We start from the raw sequence: 16,965 nt of genomic DNA, 5'->3' as shown, positions 1-16,965 counted from the left end.
ATTTCTTGTAGACTAAGACATCAAGGAAGGGAAGTTGATTGTTAGCTTCTGTTTCCATGGTGAATTGTATTTTGGGGTGTAGGCTGTTGAGGTGTGTGAGGAAGTCATCCAGTTTTTCTTTGCCATGTGGCCAGATTACGAAGGTGTCATCTACGTATCTGAGCCAGAGTTTGGGTTTGTGGTTGGATTTTTCTAGAGCGAGGGTTTCAAAGTGTTCCGTGTAGAGGTTTGCGATGACAGGTGAAAGGGGTGATCCCATGGGTGCTCCTTCCATTTGTTTGTATCTTTGTCCATTGTAGATGAAGTATGTGTTTGATAGGCAGTGGTTGGTCAGATCTAGGATGTGTTTTGGGGGGTTGTATTTATTTAGGATAGCTGTCAAGGCTTCTTTGATTGGCACTTGGGTGAAGAGGGATACGACATCGAAGCTCACAAGTAGGTCACAGGGCTGTAAGTTTAGTTTACTTATGATCTCTATGAATTGGAATGAGTTTTGTACGTGTAAGGTGATGGAATTTGCATAAGGCTGTAGTTGTTTGGCAAGAAATTTGGCTAGATTTTGTAGAGGTGAGCCTATGGAGCTGACTATGGGTCTGAGTGGGGTTCCTTCTTTGTGTATCTTGGGGAGACCATAGAGCTTGGGACATCTGGATGATTTTTCTCTGGGAATGATTGTTTGCTGGATCTCTTCACTGATGGGGGTGGCTTTTATTTTGGATTTTGTGGTTTTTTCCAGGTAGGTGGTGGGATCTGTCTTGAGGAGTTTGTATGTGGAGTCTCGGAGTAGGTTGGATAATTTGGTATGGTAGTCTGCTAAAAAAAATAAAGGGAACAGAAAATAAGACATCCTACTATTAAATACAGTACATTGTGTTGTTTAAGTAATTCATGGACCGACTCATGAGGGAGGCCACACCCTTGACTTGGTTTTCTTATCTGGACGGTGGTTAGATGATCTTGGTGGGGGCTCCCCAATTGTTATGCCCCTGTCATGGACCGATCATCATCTCCTGCGGCTGGTCTTCCGTTTTGCCACTCCCCGCCGTGGGTGTGTGGAGCCAATTAGATGGTACCGCCCCAGGCGCTTAATGGACCCTGATAGGTTCCAGGCAGCGCTGGGACCCCCACCTGCCTCCGTTGCTCACAACTCGGCGAATGCCTTAGTGGAAGCCTGGGAAAGGGCAGCCACGGAGGCACTTGACCGAGTTGTATTGCGGCCCCTGACTCAGCGCAGATCCCAGCGAGCTCCATGGTTCTCCGTGGAGCTTCGGGAGATGAAGCGTCGGAGACGGGGCCTAGAGAGCTGTTGGAGGTCCAGCCGATCTGAATCCGACCGATTGCGACTAAGAACCTATATTAGGTCTTATCTCGCAGCGATAAGGGTGGCGAGGTCTAACCACTTCGCTACCCTTATCGCGTCCGCAAATAACCGCCCGGCCGCCCTGTTTAGGGTGACCCGCTCCCTCCTTAATCAGGAGGTGAGGGAGGAACCCTTGCAGGGTCGTGCCGAGGAGTTTAGTCAACATCTGTCGGACAAAATCGCTCGGATTCGGACCGGTCTGGACTCCGACTGGGCAGAGTCTGACGATCAGGACACGGGTGGTCTTGTCGATATTATCTGGGAGGAGTTTGATTCTTTGACTCCAGAGGAAGTGGACAGGATTATGGGGAGGTTGAGCTCCACCACATGTTTATTGGACCCGTGCCCTTCCTGGCTGGTTTATGCGGCTCGGGAGGGGACACGAGGCTGGTTCCAGGCGGTCATATCTGCCTCTTTGAGTGAGGGCAGTTTCCCCGCCGTCTTGAAGGAGGCGGTGGTGAGACCTCTCCTCAAGAAGCCTGCCTTGGACCCAGCTGTGTTAAATAACTTTCATCCGGTCTCCAACCTTCGCTTTCTTGCGAAGGTTGTTGAGAGTGTGGTGGCGCATCAGCTCCCTCTGGTCCTGGATGAAGCGGATTATCTAGACCTGTACCAATCGGGTTTCAGGCCCGGGCACAGCACGGAGACGGCATTGGTCGCTCTAGTGAATGATCTGGAGGGCCCGGGACAGGGGACATTCCTCTGTCCTAGTCCTATTAGACCTCTCAGCGGCGTTCGATACCATCGACCATGGTATCCTGCGTCTCAGGGGATTGGGAGTGGGAGGCACAGTCTCAGTGGTTCTCCTATCTCCTGGGACGTTCGCAGTCGGTGTTGGCAGGGGGACAGAGGTCGACCTCGAGGCCTCTCGCTTGTGGAGTCCCTCAGGGGTCGGTCCTCTCGCCTCTCCTGTTCAACATCTATATGAAACCGCTGGGTGAGATCATTCGTGGTTTTGGAGTTGGGTATCCCCAACCCCAAACCACCCCAGTGATGCCCTCGACGTCATGTCCCGTTGCCTGGAAGCGGTTCGGGTCTGGATGGGGAGGAACAGACTTCAACTCAACCCCGACAAGACTGAGTGGCTGTGCGTGCTGGCATCCCGGGATATTCAGAATATCCCATCTCTTTCTATAGGGGGTGAGCTATTACCCCCCGTAGATAGGGCTCTCAACTTGGGAGTCCTCCTAGATTCACGGCTTACTTTGGAAGATCACATAGTGGCCGTGACTAGGGGGGCCTTCGCCTAGGTTCGCCTGGTGCGTCAGTTGCGGCCCTATCTAGACCGGGATGCCCTGCGTACGGTCACTCATGCGCTCGTGACCTCTCGTTTGGACTACTGCGACGCTCTCTACATGGGGCTGCCCTTGAAGACCACTTGGAGGCTCCAACTGGTACAGAATGCAGCCGCGAGAGTTGTGTTGGGAGTCTCCCGATACTCCCATGTTACACCTCTGCTCCGCGAGCTGCATTGGCTCCCAGTTGTCTTCCGGGTGAGGTTCAAGGTGCTGGTATTGACCTACAAAGCCCTACATGGCATGGGTCCGGAATACCTTGGGGAGCACCTGCGGCCGGCATCAACTTCCCTCCGCCCAATACGCTCCCACAGAGAGGGTCTCCTGGTGGCCCCCAGGGGGAGGGCGTTCTCTGTGGGCGCACCGGATTTATGGAACCGTCTTCCGGTTGAGCTCCGGATGGCGCCCGACCTTCGCTCCTTCCGTCGCGATCTGAAGACATTCTTATTTGAACAAGCCGGCCTGTCCTGATGGGGGATGGGTTGGGTTTTATGGTCATTTTAATATTTGTATTTACTGTTTTTAGTCGGGCATATGTTTAATTTTCTTTTAACTTTTGTATTTTTTTATTTTTTATATATTTGCCCTGTTTACCGCCCTGAGTCCTTCAGGAGAAGGGCGGTATATAAATAAAATAATTATTATTATTATTATTATTATTATTATTATTATTATTATTATTATTATTATTATTATTATTATTATTATTAAAATAGGAGAGAGAAGATCAAATTCCTCACCCAGTTTCAAGCACGCTGTTCAGTAGCTTGGGCTGGTCAGTGATGTGTGGCCAGCCTTTCTCCTGTTGGGTTAGAAGGCTTTCCCCAATCAGAACAAAATGACCACTGTCGTTCCAGAGTCGTCGGGGCACCCTTCTTTCTTCACCACCTCTCCGGGGCAACTTAGACACATTTAGGGTCCCCTGGCAGGGCGAAACTAGCCGCGGGGTGTGGAGATTCGCGACCAGGCACTACAGCGCAAGACTGGAAGTCCCCAAACTCATATAATTTCCTCATCAAATATTCTATGTTATTTTTTGGGTCTTGCAGTAATATAACCAAACCATCAGCAAATGCCGTCTATTCATAAACTTCTTTCTTGATACTTATACCTTTTATTTTCTCATCTTGCTTAATATTGCTGTTCAAAACTTCCAACACCAAAATAAACAGCAAAGGAGACAAGGGGCATCCTTGTCTTGTACCTTTTTGAATTTCACGTGAATTAGTTAAATCACCATTGATAACAATTTTTGCTTGCTGTGATGTGTAAACAGCTTTGACCCCTGAAATAAAATTCTCTTCAAAGACCATTTCTTCAAGCACTTTAAACATGAAAGCCCAATTTAGATTATCAAAAGCCTTCTCTGCAGCTAAGGATATTAGAGCTGCCTGTTTCTCATTATGATATTGTAAGTATTCAATAATATTCAAAGACAGTCCTCACATTGTCCCTTAGCTGTCTTTTTGGCAGATAGCCAGATTGGTCTTCATGAATATATGCCTGTAAAATCTTCTTTAGTCTTTCTGCCAAAATTGCAGCAAATCCTTGTTTAATAATGAAATTGGTCTGTAATTCTTTGTCTTTGTAGCATCTTGACCTTCCTTCGGTAGCAACACAATATTGGCTTCTTCGTATGTTTGAGGTATCTTTCCCCCCTGTAATATATCATTCATTATATCCTTCAGTGGCTGAGGAAGTTCATCTTTGAAGTATTTATAATATTGGCTTGTAAGGCCTTCTGGGCTCAAAAACAGTTATTGTGTCATTCATAAGTTGTCTCTGAGTCTGAGAAAGTTTAGGCCTAAACTTTCTGCTCACTTTTTCATATGTCCCCTCTGTACAGGTCTGGATACAGTGATGTTATTTTGCATTAGTTTCAGCTTCATTTTACTTACTTTGTTTTCTGTCTCACTCTTTTATTCCAAGACTAATCTCTGTGTTACCAAGATATGTTACTTCTTTAAAATATGCTTTACATATCTTTTCTTAACTAGAACATAGGTTGGGCTGGTGTCTATAACAGTGGCATAGGGAAAATTAAGGAAGGTTAACCCCTTCTTTCATGCTTTACTTCTTCTGTTCCCCACCTAAAGCCACTGTTTACTCTTGGCATTTCTATTTTCTGCTGTGTGGTTCTCTTTCTGATTGGTATATCTTTGAATGAAATGCTCAGACTCAAACTGCTCTGGCAGGTGGTATTGGTTAACCAAAATTGTATCTCATATTTAAGATGTGAAAAGTAATATACTGTTGAGGTAGGAAATCCTTTCATCCTCCGTTCTTCAGCCTCTGTAAGACCCAGAGTTGGTTTTTCTGTCTCACAACCTCAGGTTTCCCAGTTCCTCACATGTTCTTCATTTCTTGCTTGTCTGACTCTTCCCTCTCCTTTACTATACATCTGTTAGGTCAACAGCTTCTCATTTCTTCCCTTCTGTCTGCATGTGCCTGACTTTTGACTGATTGCAACCCTCCCTTCTGCACTAAAACAGGTATTTTATCATTGGTGTGTCTTTTGATTTCTAATGTTTTTCTTGTCTCTCCGATTCCTTTGAGAGGCATAATGCTTGTTTGCTTGTAGGCTCCCTTGCCTGTCCCCTGTGATGAACCTCTTCCTGTTTTTTGCTATATCTGTCATCTCACTGATTCTAAGCATTTCACATCCTTTATTTCTTCTTTTTCATTTCCTCCTTTAGGTCTTTCTGGCTTATTTGAGACTGGGCTCCATCATGCCAGTAGTGCCACCCCCGATGCCTCTGTCATGAACCTCATCTCAGCTCTGGAGTCACGGGCACCACAACCAGGCCCTTCTGCTTCTTCCCTGCTGTCCCAGTTCCGCACCCCATCCTGGCAAACAGGTAATACCTCTGGAGTTCTGCCGGCATCACAGAAGGAAGAATGAACATCTTACTTTGATGGCAGGGTTGGAGAAACTTTTATAGGAAGCCTTATTGTATATCTTTGTGGTGAAGATCTGGTATGTATGTGTAATGTGTTTGGGTGGGAGTAGCTTGTCTTCCTGGGAAATAACACTTTATTAATACTTCTGTTAAGTTATTTTATACATCCCTTAGACTAGAGTCTATTGCATTGTGTTTGAAGAAAATGTCATAATAAGTAAATATATAAATGAATTGAATGAAATACTGACTGTTTTCAATCCACATTATTGAATTAAACCATTTGCTGTGTTTGTATAATGGATTGAATCATAAAATAATCAATTTGATTGGGTTCATGTAACATGCTAAAAATCTAGGATTAAAGGTCACCAAAGTTAGCATGCAGTGAAAATTCAGCTGCTGAGTCTTTAATTCACTTATTTAAATGTGCTGTGCAAATCCAGGCATTAAGTCAGACTCTTGATTCACCTAACTTGGAAACACAGTCTGTTGCCCTCTTTATATTTTGGGTTATCTCATTGCCAGGCAGTATAGCCAGTTACAAGCTTTATGCGACTTGTAATCCAAAGTACAGTCATGTGAAAAAGAAAGTACACCCTCTTTGAGTTCTATGGTTATACATACAGTTCTATGGTTATACACTCTTGTTTACAACATTGCTTCAGTTCATTGAGGTTTGTGGGGATTTGTTTATGCATATAGTTCTCTTGAAGTCCCGCCACAGCATTTCAATCAGGTTGAGACCTGGACTTTGAGTGGGGCATTTCAACACCATAATTCTTTTTTCCCCAGCCATTCTGGTGTAGATTTGCTGGTGTGCTTGGGATCATTGTCCTGTTGCATGACCCAATGTCAGCCAAGCTTTAGCTGTTGGATAGATGGCCTCACATTTGACTCTATAATACTTTGGTATACAGAGGAGTTCATGGTCGACTCAATGACTACAAGGTGCCCAGGTCCTGTGCCCAGGAACTGAAGCAATGTTGTAAAGACAACTGGGCCAAAATTCCTCCACAATGATGTGAGAGACTGGTAAAGACATACAGAAAACAATAACTTCAAGTTATTACTGATAAAGGTGGTTCTACAAGCTATTGAATCCTAAGGTGTACTTAGTTTTTCACACATGGCTTTTCCATTTTGGCTTTCTTTTTGTAAAATAAATGATGACATGGTGTAATATCTCATGTGTTGTTGTTCATCTGAGGTTGTATTTACCTACTTTTAAGAACTGCTAAGGACCAGAATATTTTTTACTATGTCCTGATATGTAAAACCATACAACTCAAAGAGGGTGTACTTTCTTTTTCACATGACTGTAATTGGAAGGTACCTGATTGCCTATTCCTAAATTAGCCCTATTTAGTGTACTTTAATTGGCCACAACTTTCCAAGGTGTCAGACCAGCATCCTCTGCTCCCTTATTTAATGGAATTTGCTCAGAATTAGATCTAGAATCTTATGCATGAAAACTGTGCTTTCTTACTAAGGTACAGCCTGATCATAGGTGTCCTGGCTAGATATTCTGTTTGGGGATGAGGGAACATGTTTGTAATGACATGACATTAGGAAATACGCTTTATCGACTCTTTGGCATGCAGTGGGTGAATTTCATAGAATGGTAGACAAGGCTAAAGTGGGATTAAGTAGCTTGTGATTCAGCACAGGAATTCAACCATCGTCTTCCTATGTTGTATAAACTTGATTACTACATTAAGCCATAATATGATTTATTTATTTGATTGTAACGTGGAACAAAACAGCAGTTTAATTTGTTAACCTGCAGCTAGGTTAAGTGTGCTGTGCTTCCTCAGTACTGTCCAGTGTGAGTTTGAGATTGTCTTTGTGGATGAGTTTTTAATTTGGTACATTGCACTGTACCTAAACAGATACTCTGTTTTTTCTTTACAGCCATGCACACTCCAGCGCCTGCTGAGCTCTTCATCTCAGGGGCCCTCCCGGGCTCTGGCACTTTTCCTTCCTCATCAGCACTCTCTGCTTACCAGCATCCAGCCTCTTTCAGCGGGCGCAGCTTCCCAGTCACTTCATCCCTTACCCTCCAGGATGCTACTTTCAGCCCAACATCCAATGGCCTGCTATCCCCCCATGATCCTCTGCTTCACATCAAATCCTCTCAGCCCAGTGTTCCTTCATCCCTCAGCTTTGACCGGATGGGCAGTGCGGTATTGAGTACAGGCTTACCCTCTCAGAGCTCAGCATATCGTAGTGCTCAAGAATCGGCTTCCCGTCACCTCCCCTCCCAGTTCAACCTTTTGTCATCCTCACTGGGTCCATCTGACCAGACATCCCAGCTCTACAACACCTCAGTCTTCTCCAGTTCCCCTGCCTCCTCCATTGAGCGGGCTATCCCCCGGCAAGATAGTGTGATCAAACATTACCAGAGACCTTCCAGTGCCCAGCCACAGCTGTCTGCTGCCCATTCTCTCCAGCATTATTTGAGCTGCGGGGGCAGCTACCAGCAGATGCCCCACCGCTCCAGCCTTTCATGTAGTCCCTTGGGTGAGCAGTCTCCTGCGAGCAGTGAAGGCTCTCAGCAGCAGAAGACCCCCCAGGCCACACGACAAGAGCCCGCTCAAAGCTACCATCCCATTATTCAATCTTCCAGCTATTCTGGTACCACCTCTTCAAAATCCAAGAGTTACTCTGCCTCCCGCCAACCACCTCGTTCTACAGCCACACCCAAGTGCCAAAGCAACTACAGTTCATCCACGCCCAAGCCCAGCTCTGTCATTGCAAGCCAGTCACAGGCCTATTCGCCTGGTCAGACTCAGAGTCTCCTTTCCATGAACCAAACGCAGAGTTACTCTGTCAACCAGCCACAAAATCTCTCTTCAGTTAGCCAGGCCTCACAGGGCTTCAGCAGCAACCAGGCCCAGGACCTCACAAGCGTTAGTAAAACTCAGAGTTATTCAACCAATGGGCAGGCTCAGCAGGGCCAAACTGGGCAGGGAGGACAAGGACTGCAGACGTGTCAAAATCAGACTTACTCTCCTGAGCAGCTGCAAGGCTTGTCATCTGTTGGGTACAGTGTTCAGACTGAGCCCCATGTTTCTGTCAGCCAGACACCAACCTATGTACCAGCTCATTCTCAAAGGATGCCCACAGCTAGCCCATCATTGAGTTACAGCACTGGCCATTCTCCAGCTATGCCAGGGCACAGCCAGTCTATTGGTTACTCCCATGGGCAGAACCTTCCAGATTCAAGTCCTTCCCAGATCATCCGGCCTCTCCAGTCACCTACCACTAACAGGCCCCAGAGTGTGGCATCACCTGGCCAGTCCCAGAAGTATCTCACTTCTGTATTGTCCCCTTCATTCATGCAGACGGCTCACACACAAAGCTACCAGGGTTCCCAGGGTGGGTTAGAGAGAGGATCATCTTACAGTAAAGCCAAGGCTGACTCGGACCTCCTGTCATCTGAGCGGACTGAAGATGAAGAGTTTTTAATCCAGCACTTGCTGCAGTCGCAGAGCCCACCAAGGGTGCCCACAGAAGGCATGGTAGAGTGTGAGGAGAGGGCAGGGAAAGGGATGGGCTATGAGTTGAGCAAGACTGAAGAGCGTTACCACTTGCAAAGTGTAATTCGGACCAACTCTAATCTGGACAACCAGGGCCTGGAGATGTCCTTGCAAAGTTTAAAGGACAAAAAGAAAGGAGAGAGGTCCAAAGAGTACCCCCATACACGCTCAACTCCAGAGTCTTTGACCACCTCTGTGGTCCATTACAGCCATCAAGCTGGGTCTATAGACACTTATGGACAAGACATAAAGAAGTCGGTGGAGCAGCACCTCCAGGGTGGCCACATGGATTCTGGCAGTAAAGAAATATCTCAGGCCCATTCTTATTTGCAGAAGACTCCTGAGCACGCCTCCCAGCCACATCCCATGGAGTCCCATGGATTGATGGCTGGCCAGCAGGGTGCTACGCTGATGTTGGACTCCCCTCCTGATTTGCCGCCTCTTTCCCTTTCCCAGCAACAGCAGCAGTCCCAGATGCTCCAGTCAGTGCTCACTCACACCCAAACCCAGATGCACTCTCGTGGGAAGGTTCACACCCCACTGGAAGTCCATCTTATGGAGCCTCAGCACATGCATCAGGCTGAAGCACCCTCACCACAGCTTCAGATGCAAGCATTGGAAGCCCACCTCCACCAGGCCCATGTTCGTTCTCAGAGCATGGAAGCACAGCTTCTTGAGCCACAGCAGTCCCCTCAACTCCAAGGCCAGCTGCAGCCAGAAAGGATGCAGTCTGAGGGCATGGAGGTGGTGCCCCAAGGCAACCTTTCCCAGTCCCAAGAGATCCAGGACTTCTTAGAGCCCGAGCTGAGTTTGGAATCCCACCTGGGACAGAGTGGGACAGTGCAGAGTCAACAGCATCTCCTTCCTGATTCCAGTTTGGATCCCGACTCCTCTCAGCAAGTTTCTCAAGGCCAACTTGAAGGCAAGGACCAGTTTGAGAGCCCCAGCCCTCAAGAAGCCAAGCAACGGTTTGTTCCCCTCACCTCCATCTGCTTCCCAGACTCTTTGTTACAAGATGAAGACCGTAGCTTCTTCCCTGGCATGGAGGATATGTTTGGTCCCCCTCCCTGTGCTGGGGATGAGTTCCCTAAGTCAGATGATGGCACACAGGGTATGGAGAGGGGTGAAGGAATGAAAGGAGGCTATGATATAATGCCTGGTGGGCAAGGCTACCAGAGTTACTGCCAGTCAGAAAGTGGGGATGGACAGCACTTGGGGTTAGAGACAGTGTCAGTGAAACACGAGTTGCCTTCTACAGTCAACACAGAACAACTGGGACTGATTCAGCAAACTGGGACAGCTCCGGTTTCAGAATCCAAGTCAGGCCTGATCTCACCGATCTTCTGCTCTTCCAAGCCCAAGAAGCTGCTGAAGACTTCCTCCTTCCATTTGCTGAAAAAACGGGAACCACCTTTCCAACCTCCCAAAAAGAACTATGCCCAGGAGTATGAATTTGAAGATGATGAGGACAAGGAGGATGTTCCAGCTGACATCCGCCTTAATAGCCGCCGCCTGCCTGATCTGCTACCTGACCTCATTTCTAGCTGCCGGACAAACCGGACCAGCCTTAGCCCCATGGGCGACATAGACTTTTGTGCACCAAACAGCCTCATGGAGGGGCCCAAGCGACGAGGCCGCAAGCCCACCAAGCCTAAGCGGGAGGGCCCACCCCGCCCTCGCGGGAGGCCCCGCATCCGGCCCCTGACTGAACCACCCTACGGTGTGGCTCATGATGTTACCAAGAAGCCCCGCGGCCGGGGAAGAGGGAGGGGCAAGAAAGCCAGGGAGGAGGGGGTTGAGCCAGGTGCAGACTTGGAATCCCTCAAACCACTCAAGGTAAGCTGAGAATGCAAGGAGGTGAGATGTGCTTGTCAGGTAGCAATGCCTAGGTGTAAGAAAGGAAATTTTAGGAAAGAGCATAGGGTAGAATGAGTAGAAACAGAAGACTGGCTTAGTAAAATGATTTAAATGGAGAGTGCTGCAATGGAGGGGGAAAATAGGAAGCTCTCTTAGAGCAGATGACATGTATCCATCTAAACCACTGTTGCACTCTCTGAACAACTCCGTACTGATGAGTCTCGAATATGAGTCTCTTCCATTACTTGTACCTGAGCCTTTGTCCCTAGAGATAATAGGAATTTAATCTAAGCTTTTGTTTGTAAAGGTTGTGCTCTGCTGCTGAACTATAGCCTCTACATAGATATTTTAGGCTTCTGAGGTTATCTGTGATGATGTACCAGTGAAGTTGGAGGGTAATTTGTACATGACCATAGTAGTATAATAATGACTCAGGACTTTGTTTCCCTAGGAACTGGATTAGTACAGATAGTTTTCATAGAGCTATTATACAGATACTTGTACAGGTAGTCCTCACTTAGCGGCCAGTTGCTTAGTGACCATTCAAAGTTACAATGGTCCTTTCCCCCAAAAGTTACTTATGACCTGATTCTGGAGTTCCAATGGCTACACACACACAAACACACCGCAGTCGCATGACCATAATTTACAATGTTTTTGCCAGTTTCTGGCCTTTTTGGCTGGTTTCCATACAAAAACCCCCCATAGGAATACATCGATTCATTTAATGACTGTGGCGTTCACTTAATGACCGCCACAGCAAAAGTCATAAAATTGGGTCTGGTCACGTAGATGCCTTGACTTACAATGATCGTGACTTATGATGGAAATTCTGGACTCCATTACCTTTGTAAGTCAAGGAGTACCTGTGTTTCTAATACCATTGGCACAAAAGCTGGCTTTTGAATAAGGGAGGCAAGAGTCATGTCAGAATTCAGGTTCAGTGCTTAAGTTGAGAGTAATATCCAGGGTTATAGTCATTTTGTTGATACAGGTTTGCACTGCTAAAAATTCATTTCTTTGTTCAATATTTGGGTTCATTTATTTCCATCCTGCTCTTTATTGTTGCAAAGATACGTTGGTATGAGTTAAGGATATTGGCATCATGAACAAGACTGCCACAATCTCACAAGAATTGGGGCTTTTTAATGGGGACTAAGCATAAGTTTTGCCAACTTCCAACAGCTTTGTCTAATGTTGGGAGCAGCAATGCTTCAGAAAGCACCAGGCAGAGCAATAGATCAGTGCCATGGAATAACACTGTATTGAGTGCATTAAACAGTTATAATGGCAATCTTAGAACTCCCACTAGAGGCTTGCTATGATTCATTTGGTTGGGGAGACAAGATAGATGCCAGCAGTAGATTGTGTGAGGGTGGAATGGGACAACTTATTGTGGCCAACTTGCCACGGGACAATTTAACAATTCAATTATTGAAAATGATTTTTAAAATATTTTAATTTTTGTCAAGTCACATTTCATTTTGTCCCTCCCTTTGCATCCATTCTTTAATGATTCTATTCCACCATTTCTCTGATATTAGTGTAACTCTTGTCCTGCAGTGAGTTGTCCCTTGGTGAGTTGGCCATAGCAAGTTGTCTTGCAGCAAGTTGGCCACGCTGAGTTGTCCTAGGCACCAGGATTCCAGTAGGTGGTCTAGGATTTTATGTGTTCACACCCATCTGGGCTGTTTGAATCTTGCCACAATTTCCTGGTTTGTGCCTTTTCTTCCTACCATTATATTGCTGTTACTCCTTGAGCGATGTGATGAAAATTTGCTAATAGTATGCAAATTTGGAGATATCTAAGGCAAACAAATTAGTAGCTTATTTTGATTGCTGAATGTCTGAGTTCCCTAGCTGCACTTTAATGCAAAAAGAATTGTATGTGAGGTGCCTTTCACTTCTTTGTAAAATTATAATTGTACTGGGGTTCATGTTTTGTTTATTAAAACATTTATCTCCTGCTTTTCCATGAACCACTCATAAAGCAGCTTACAATATTGGAAATAATCAAAAGCAAAACCAACCACAGTATCTAATAAACAACTAATAGGAGAAGCAAGTCAGGTTTGGGGCCACTTACTGCAAAGATGGTATTGAAAAGGACATTCCATGCTCTGAATGCTAGGGCAGAAAAGGCCCTGTCTCATGTATCCATCTGTCATGGTTCAGAAACAGCAGGGAGACAGTGGCTTGGTTGTTGAACTTTGGGTTGTGCACCAGTTGCAGCCTTTCCTGGATCAGGAGTCCCTGCTCTCAGTCATTTAGGCCCTAGTCATCTCACAGTTGGACTATTCTAATGTGCTCTACATGGGGCTACCCTTGAAGGTAACACCACTGGTTCGCGAGCTACATTGGCTGCCAGTCTGCTTCCAGGTGTAATTCAAGGTGTTGGTAATCACCTTTAAAGCCCTTAATGGCATGGATCCAGGCTACTTGAGAGACTGTCTCATCCCACTGGGATTGGCCTGTCCCACCTGTGTGGGCAGAAGAGGCATGCTGCGGGCCTCGTCAGCTCAATTATTCTGTCTAGCAGGGTCCAGGATAAAGGTATTCTCTGCCATTGCATCTGCCCTCTGGAACATCTTGTCCCCCTCCTGACCTTTTGTAAGGGCCTAAAGACCTGGCTCTGCCAGTTTGCTTGGGACCCCAATGGGGGAGCATCACAGTGGAGGTGGTTGGTCGATTAACAACAGATCCTACCTCACCCCCACTCTGCCTCTACCCTCCCCATCTGTAATTGGATCATAACATTTGCGGGTATTTATGTTTTTAATATATATTATCTTTTACGATTGTAAGCCACCCAGAGTTACCTTGTGGTAAAATGTCCAGCCAATAAATTTTAATTAATTATGTGAGTAGGTACATACAGAATGAAGCAGTGCTAAAGGTAGCCTGGTCTCAGAAGGTTATTAGGACTGTTTTTCAAACTTTGCAACTTTTAAGATGTGTGGACTTGAGCGCCCAGGATTCATCAGCCAATATGTTGCCTGGGGAATCCTGGGAGCTGAAGTCTACACATCTTAAAAGTTGCCAAGTTTAAAAAACACTAATTTAGGAAATGGTTGTTCAAACCTTTTAGACCAAAGGCTGGTTTTGGCCTTTGAACAGTGTGCTGGGAACCTACTTCATAAAATGGATAGGACCCGAGCAAATGCTAAATTCATTTTAATTTAATTTATATTAAAAGTACCTACATTTGGTCAGCCACAGTAGACCTTGCATAAGAAGTTGAAGAAGTAGACTAGCTAGGGTCAGGATTTTGAGGGAGACTTCTCAGAGGTGAAGTGTGTATTGTAAATCTGCAAGGTTTAAGGCATGTGCTTTGTCCCCCAAATACGAAAAAAATACCATTTGGGGGTCTGTTCACTAGCTCCCAGGGCTGCACTTTTACCATTGTCCCTGATGTACATTGACATTAAACTAAGATCAAATTCAGTTTTTTAAAAAAAATTAAACATTGTTCTTATATTTACTTCACGTGCATTGAATTGCTTTTCCCTTTTTGTTCCGTTGAAAATTTTGGAGGGGCTCTGAGGACCCCATGCCAAGCTTCTTTGAGGACCTTAAATATTAAAATCTCTACTTTGAAATGGTCTCCAAAAGAGCTGTGGTGGCGCAGTGGTTAGAATGCAGTACTGCAGGCTACTTCTGCTGACTGCCGGCTGCCAGCAGTTCAGTTCTCACCTGCTCAAAGTTGACTCAGCCTTCCATCCTTCCGAGTTCAGTAAAATGAGGACCTAGATTGTTGTTGACTCTGTAAACTGCTTAGAGAGGGCTGTAAAGCACTGTGAAGCAGTATATAAGACTAAGTGCTATTGCTATTGCTTATTTTGGAAACAGAATAAGAAATAAAGATATATGTACAATGCACTTCATCTGCATATACTTGGATTTGATTGAAGGTCTACAGGAAAGCGAGTGGATAGTAAAAACAAACATCTTAAAGAAAAAAGGGCCCTTAAGTCGAGATCACCAGCCAGCATATGGGAGCAGCAAGCCAGGAAATTGCTGTCCATCGCCTCAATTCCTGTCCCTTCTTTTTCCCCAGATCAAACTGCCAGTCCCCAAAGGTTTGGAGGGATCTAATTTGGAGGCTCCTACCCCATCTCACCAGTCCACCCAAGAGAGCAACTTGGATAGCAACCAGACAAGAGAGAAGATCAAACAGAAGATCAAGGAGGTGGAAGACAAGCAGCCTGAGATGAAGTCAGGGTTCATGGCCTCCTTTCTGGACTTCCTGAAGTCAGGCAAGCGCCAGACACTGCCTTCATCCACTACCTCCTTGGCAGCCACAGTTGGGACCTCCAATGCAGCAGCTCCTGTGGTCTGTTCTGCAGGCAGTCCATCCAAGACATCTCGCTCCCCATTGGCTACATCCTTGTCCTCCCACCCCCCACCCCCCTTTAGCATGGCACCCCCAATGCTGCCTGGTGGATTGGATGGGCCAGAAGGTGATCCGGCTGCACTTGTCATGAGCTGTACCAGCCCCTGCAAACGGCTTGACGAGGAGCTGAAGCGTAACCTGGAGACGTTGCCCTCATTCTCATCAGATGAGGAAGACTCTGTTAGCAAGAACCAGGACCTACAGAAGAGCATCTCCTCAGCCATCTCAGCGCTCTATGATCCCACTGATCGTAAGGATGGAGAACTCAGTGGTGAGTACCAGGGTCACCTGTTCTGATCATGATATCCCTTAATTTTTGTGACTTCTGTCTCTATCACTACATGATAGCGTTAATGGTATAATATTTCCTTTTAACAAGTTGATAATGTTTCTAGGATTTGGCCCACGTTGTACAATCACCATGACATCTTGGGCAGAAATTATTTTATTTACTCACAGGACTTATAAGGCCACCTATTCTCATACACTCTCTCTAGGCAGCTCACAACAATCCTTAAAACATAGTTAAAAACAAAGGTACCCCTCCCCCCAGGCAAATGGCAGCCTTAGGAGTATTCAGCCTTTCAAAAAAATATTTTGGATTTAATTTGGGGAAGCTAGGAGGCCTCTTTTGAATACAGAAGAGGTCACAGTTCTGCTATTACTATATTCCTTATTCCTACTTGTAATACGTTTTGCATCCTTAATGTAAAATTGTGAACATATTTCTGTAGCGGTTAAGAGCTCCCCTGTTTTCCAAATAGATTGCCGTAATACTATAGTTTACCTAATTGGATCAGGGTATACACACGCTCTTTCCTGTAAACTCTCTTACCCTTTTCCACCCAGTATTCATTTTAGATCATTTACAGTACTGTACCAATAGAAGAGAATATATGTAGCTCAGGGTTGAATGGTGGGGTCCTTGGTGCTCTCTGAGCTTGGTTGTTTTCTTGCAGACATTTCATTACCAGACTAGGTAACATCTTCAGTGCTAGAAGGGAGTGCTAGAGCAAACCCCACTCCCCTCTAGTACTGAAAATGTTACCTAGTCTGGTAACAAAACGTCTGCAAGCAAACAGCCAAGCTCAGAGAACACCAAGGACTCCACAGTTACAGCACTGTATCCAGCTCAAGAAGTCTTGGGTGATGTCCTCAGAGTCCCTCCAAAATTGCTGGCAGATTGGAACTATTTTGCAGGAGAAAATTATGAAAGTGATGGAAACAATTACCCCATTTTACTGATTTTGATTGCCAATTTTGTTGTCTTAGAGACACACTCACTTTTTGTAGTGCGTTCCCTTCCTTGTCACTCAAGGGCTGAGTGCAGCCCTTGACTTATTTAAAGCTTTATAGTCCTGATATAAAATTATGAAAAGATGTACTCTTTTCTTCATTCAGAGAAATATACTTGCTTACTCGCAGCTAGTTAACACTTTTTGGAAATCTTTTCATTATATTTTACTTGTAGAAAATATTTTAAAGTGCTGTTTTTCTCATTAAATTAATAGCATACAGGTGAACTCGAAAAATTAGAATATCGTGCAAAAGTTCATTTATTTCAGTAATGCAACTTAAAAGGGGAAACTAATATATGAGATAGACTCATTACATGGAA

General features: G+C 45.5%; 1 protein-coding gene across 1 annotated transcript in view; it reads left to right on the top strand.

Moving 5' to 3' along the window:
* The window catches only part of LOC310648250 (proline-rich protein 12-like), a 114,002-nt gene that overhangs the window by 46,725 nt on the left and 50,312 nt on the right, over positions 1-16,965 (top strand). Inside the window, exons 3-5 of the mRNA XM_083375993.1 lie at positions 5,352-5,513; positions 7,470-10,933; positions 15,012-15,618. Of these exons, the coding sequence (XP_083232119.1) occupies positions 5,352-5,513; positions 7,470-10,933; positions 15,012-15,618 (4,233 nt within the window). The remainder of the gene's footprint in view (positions 1-5,351; positions 5,514-7,469; positions 10,934-15,011; positions 15,619-16,965) is intronic.

Source organism: Vipera ursinii (assembly GCF_947247035.1).
Source record: "Vipera ursinii genome assembly, chromosome: W".
In the NCBI taxonomy this organism is placed as follows: domain Eukaryota; kingdom Metazoa; phylum Chordata; class Lepidosauria; order Squamata; family Viperidae; genus Vipera; species Vipera ursinii.
This window is presented reverse-complemented; position numbering and strand designations above follow the sequence as displayed.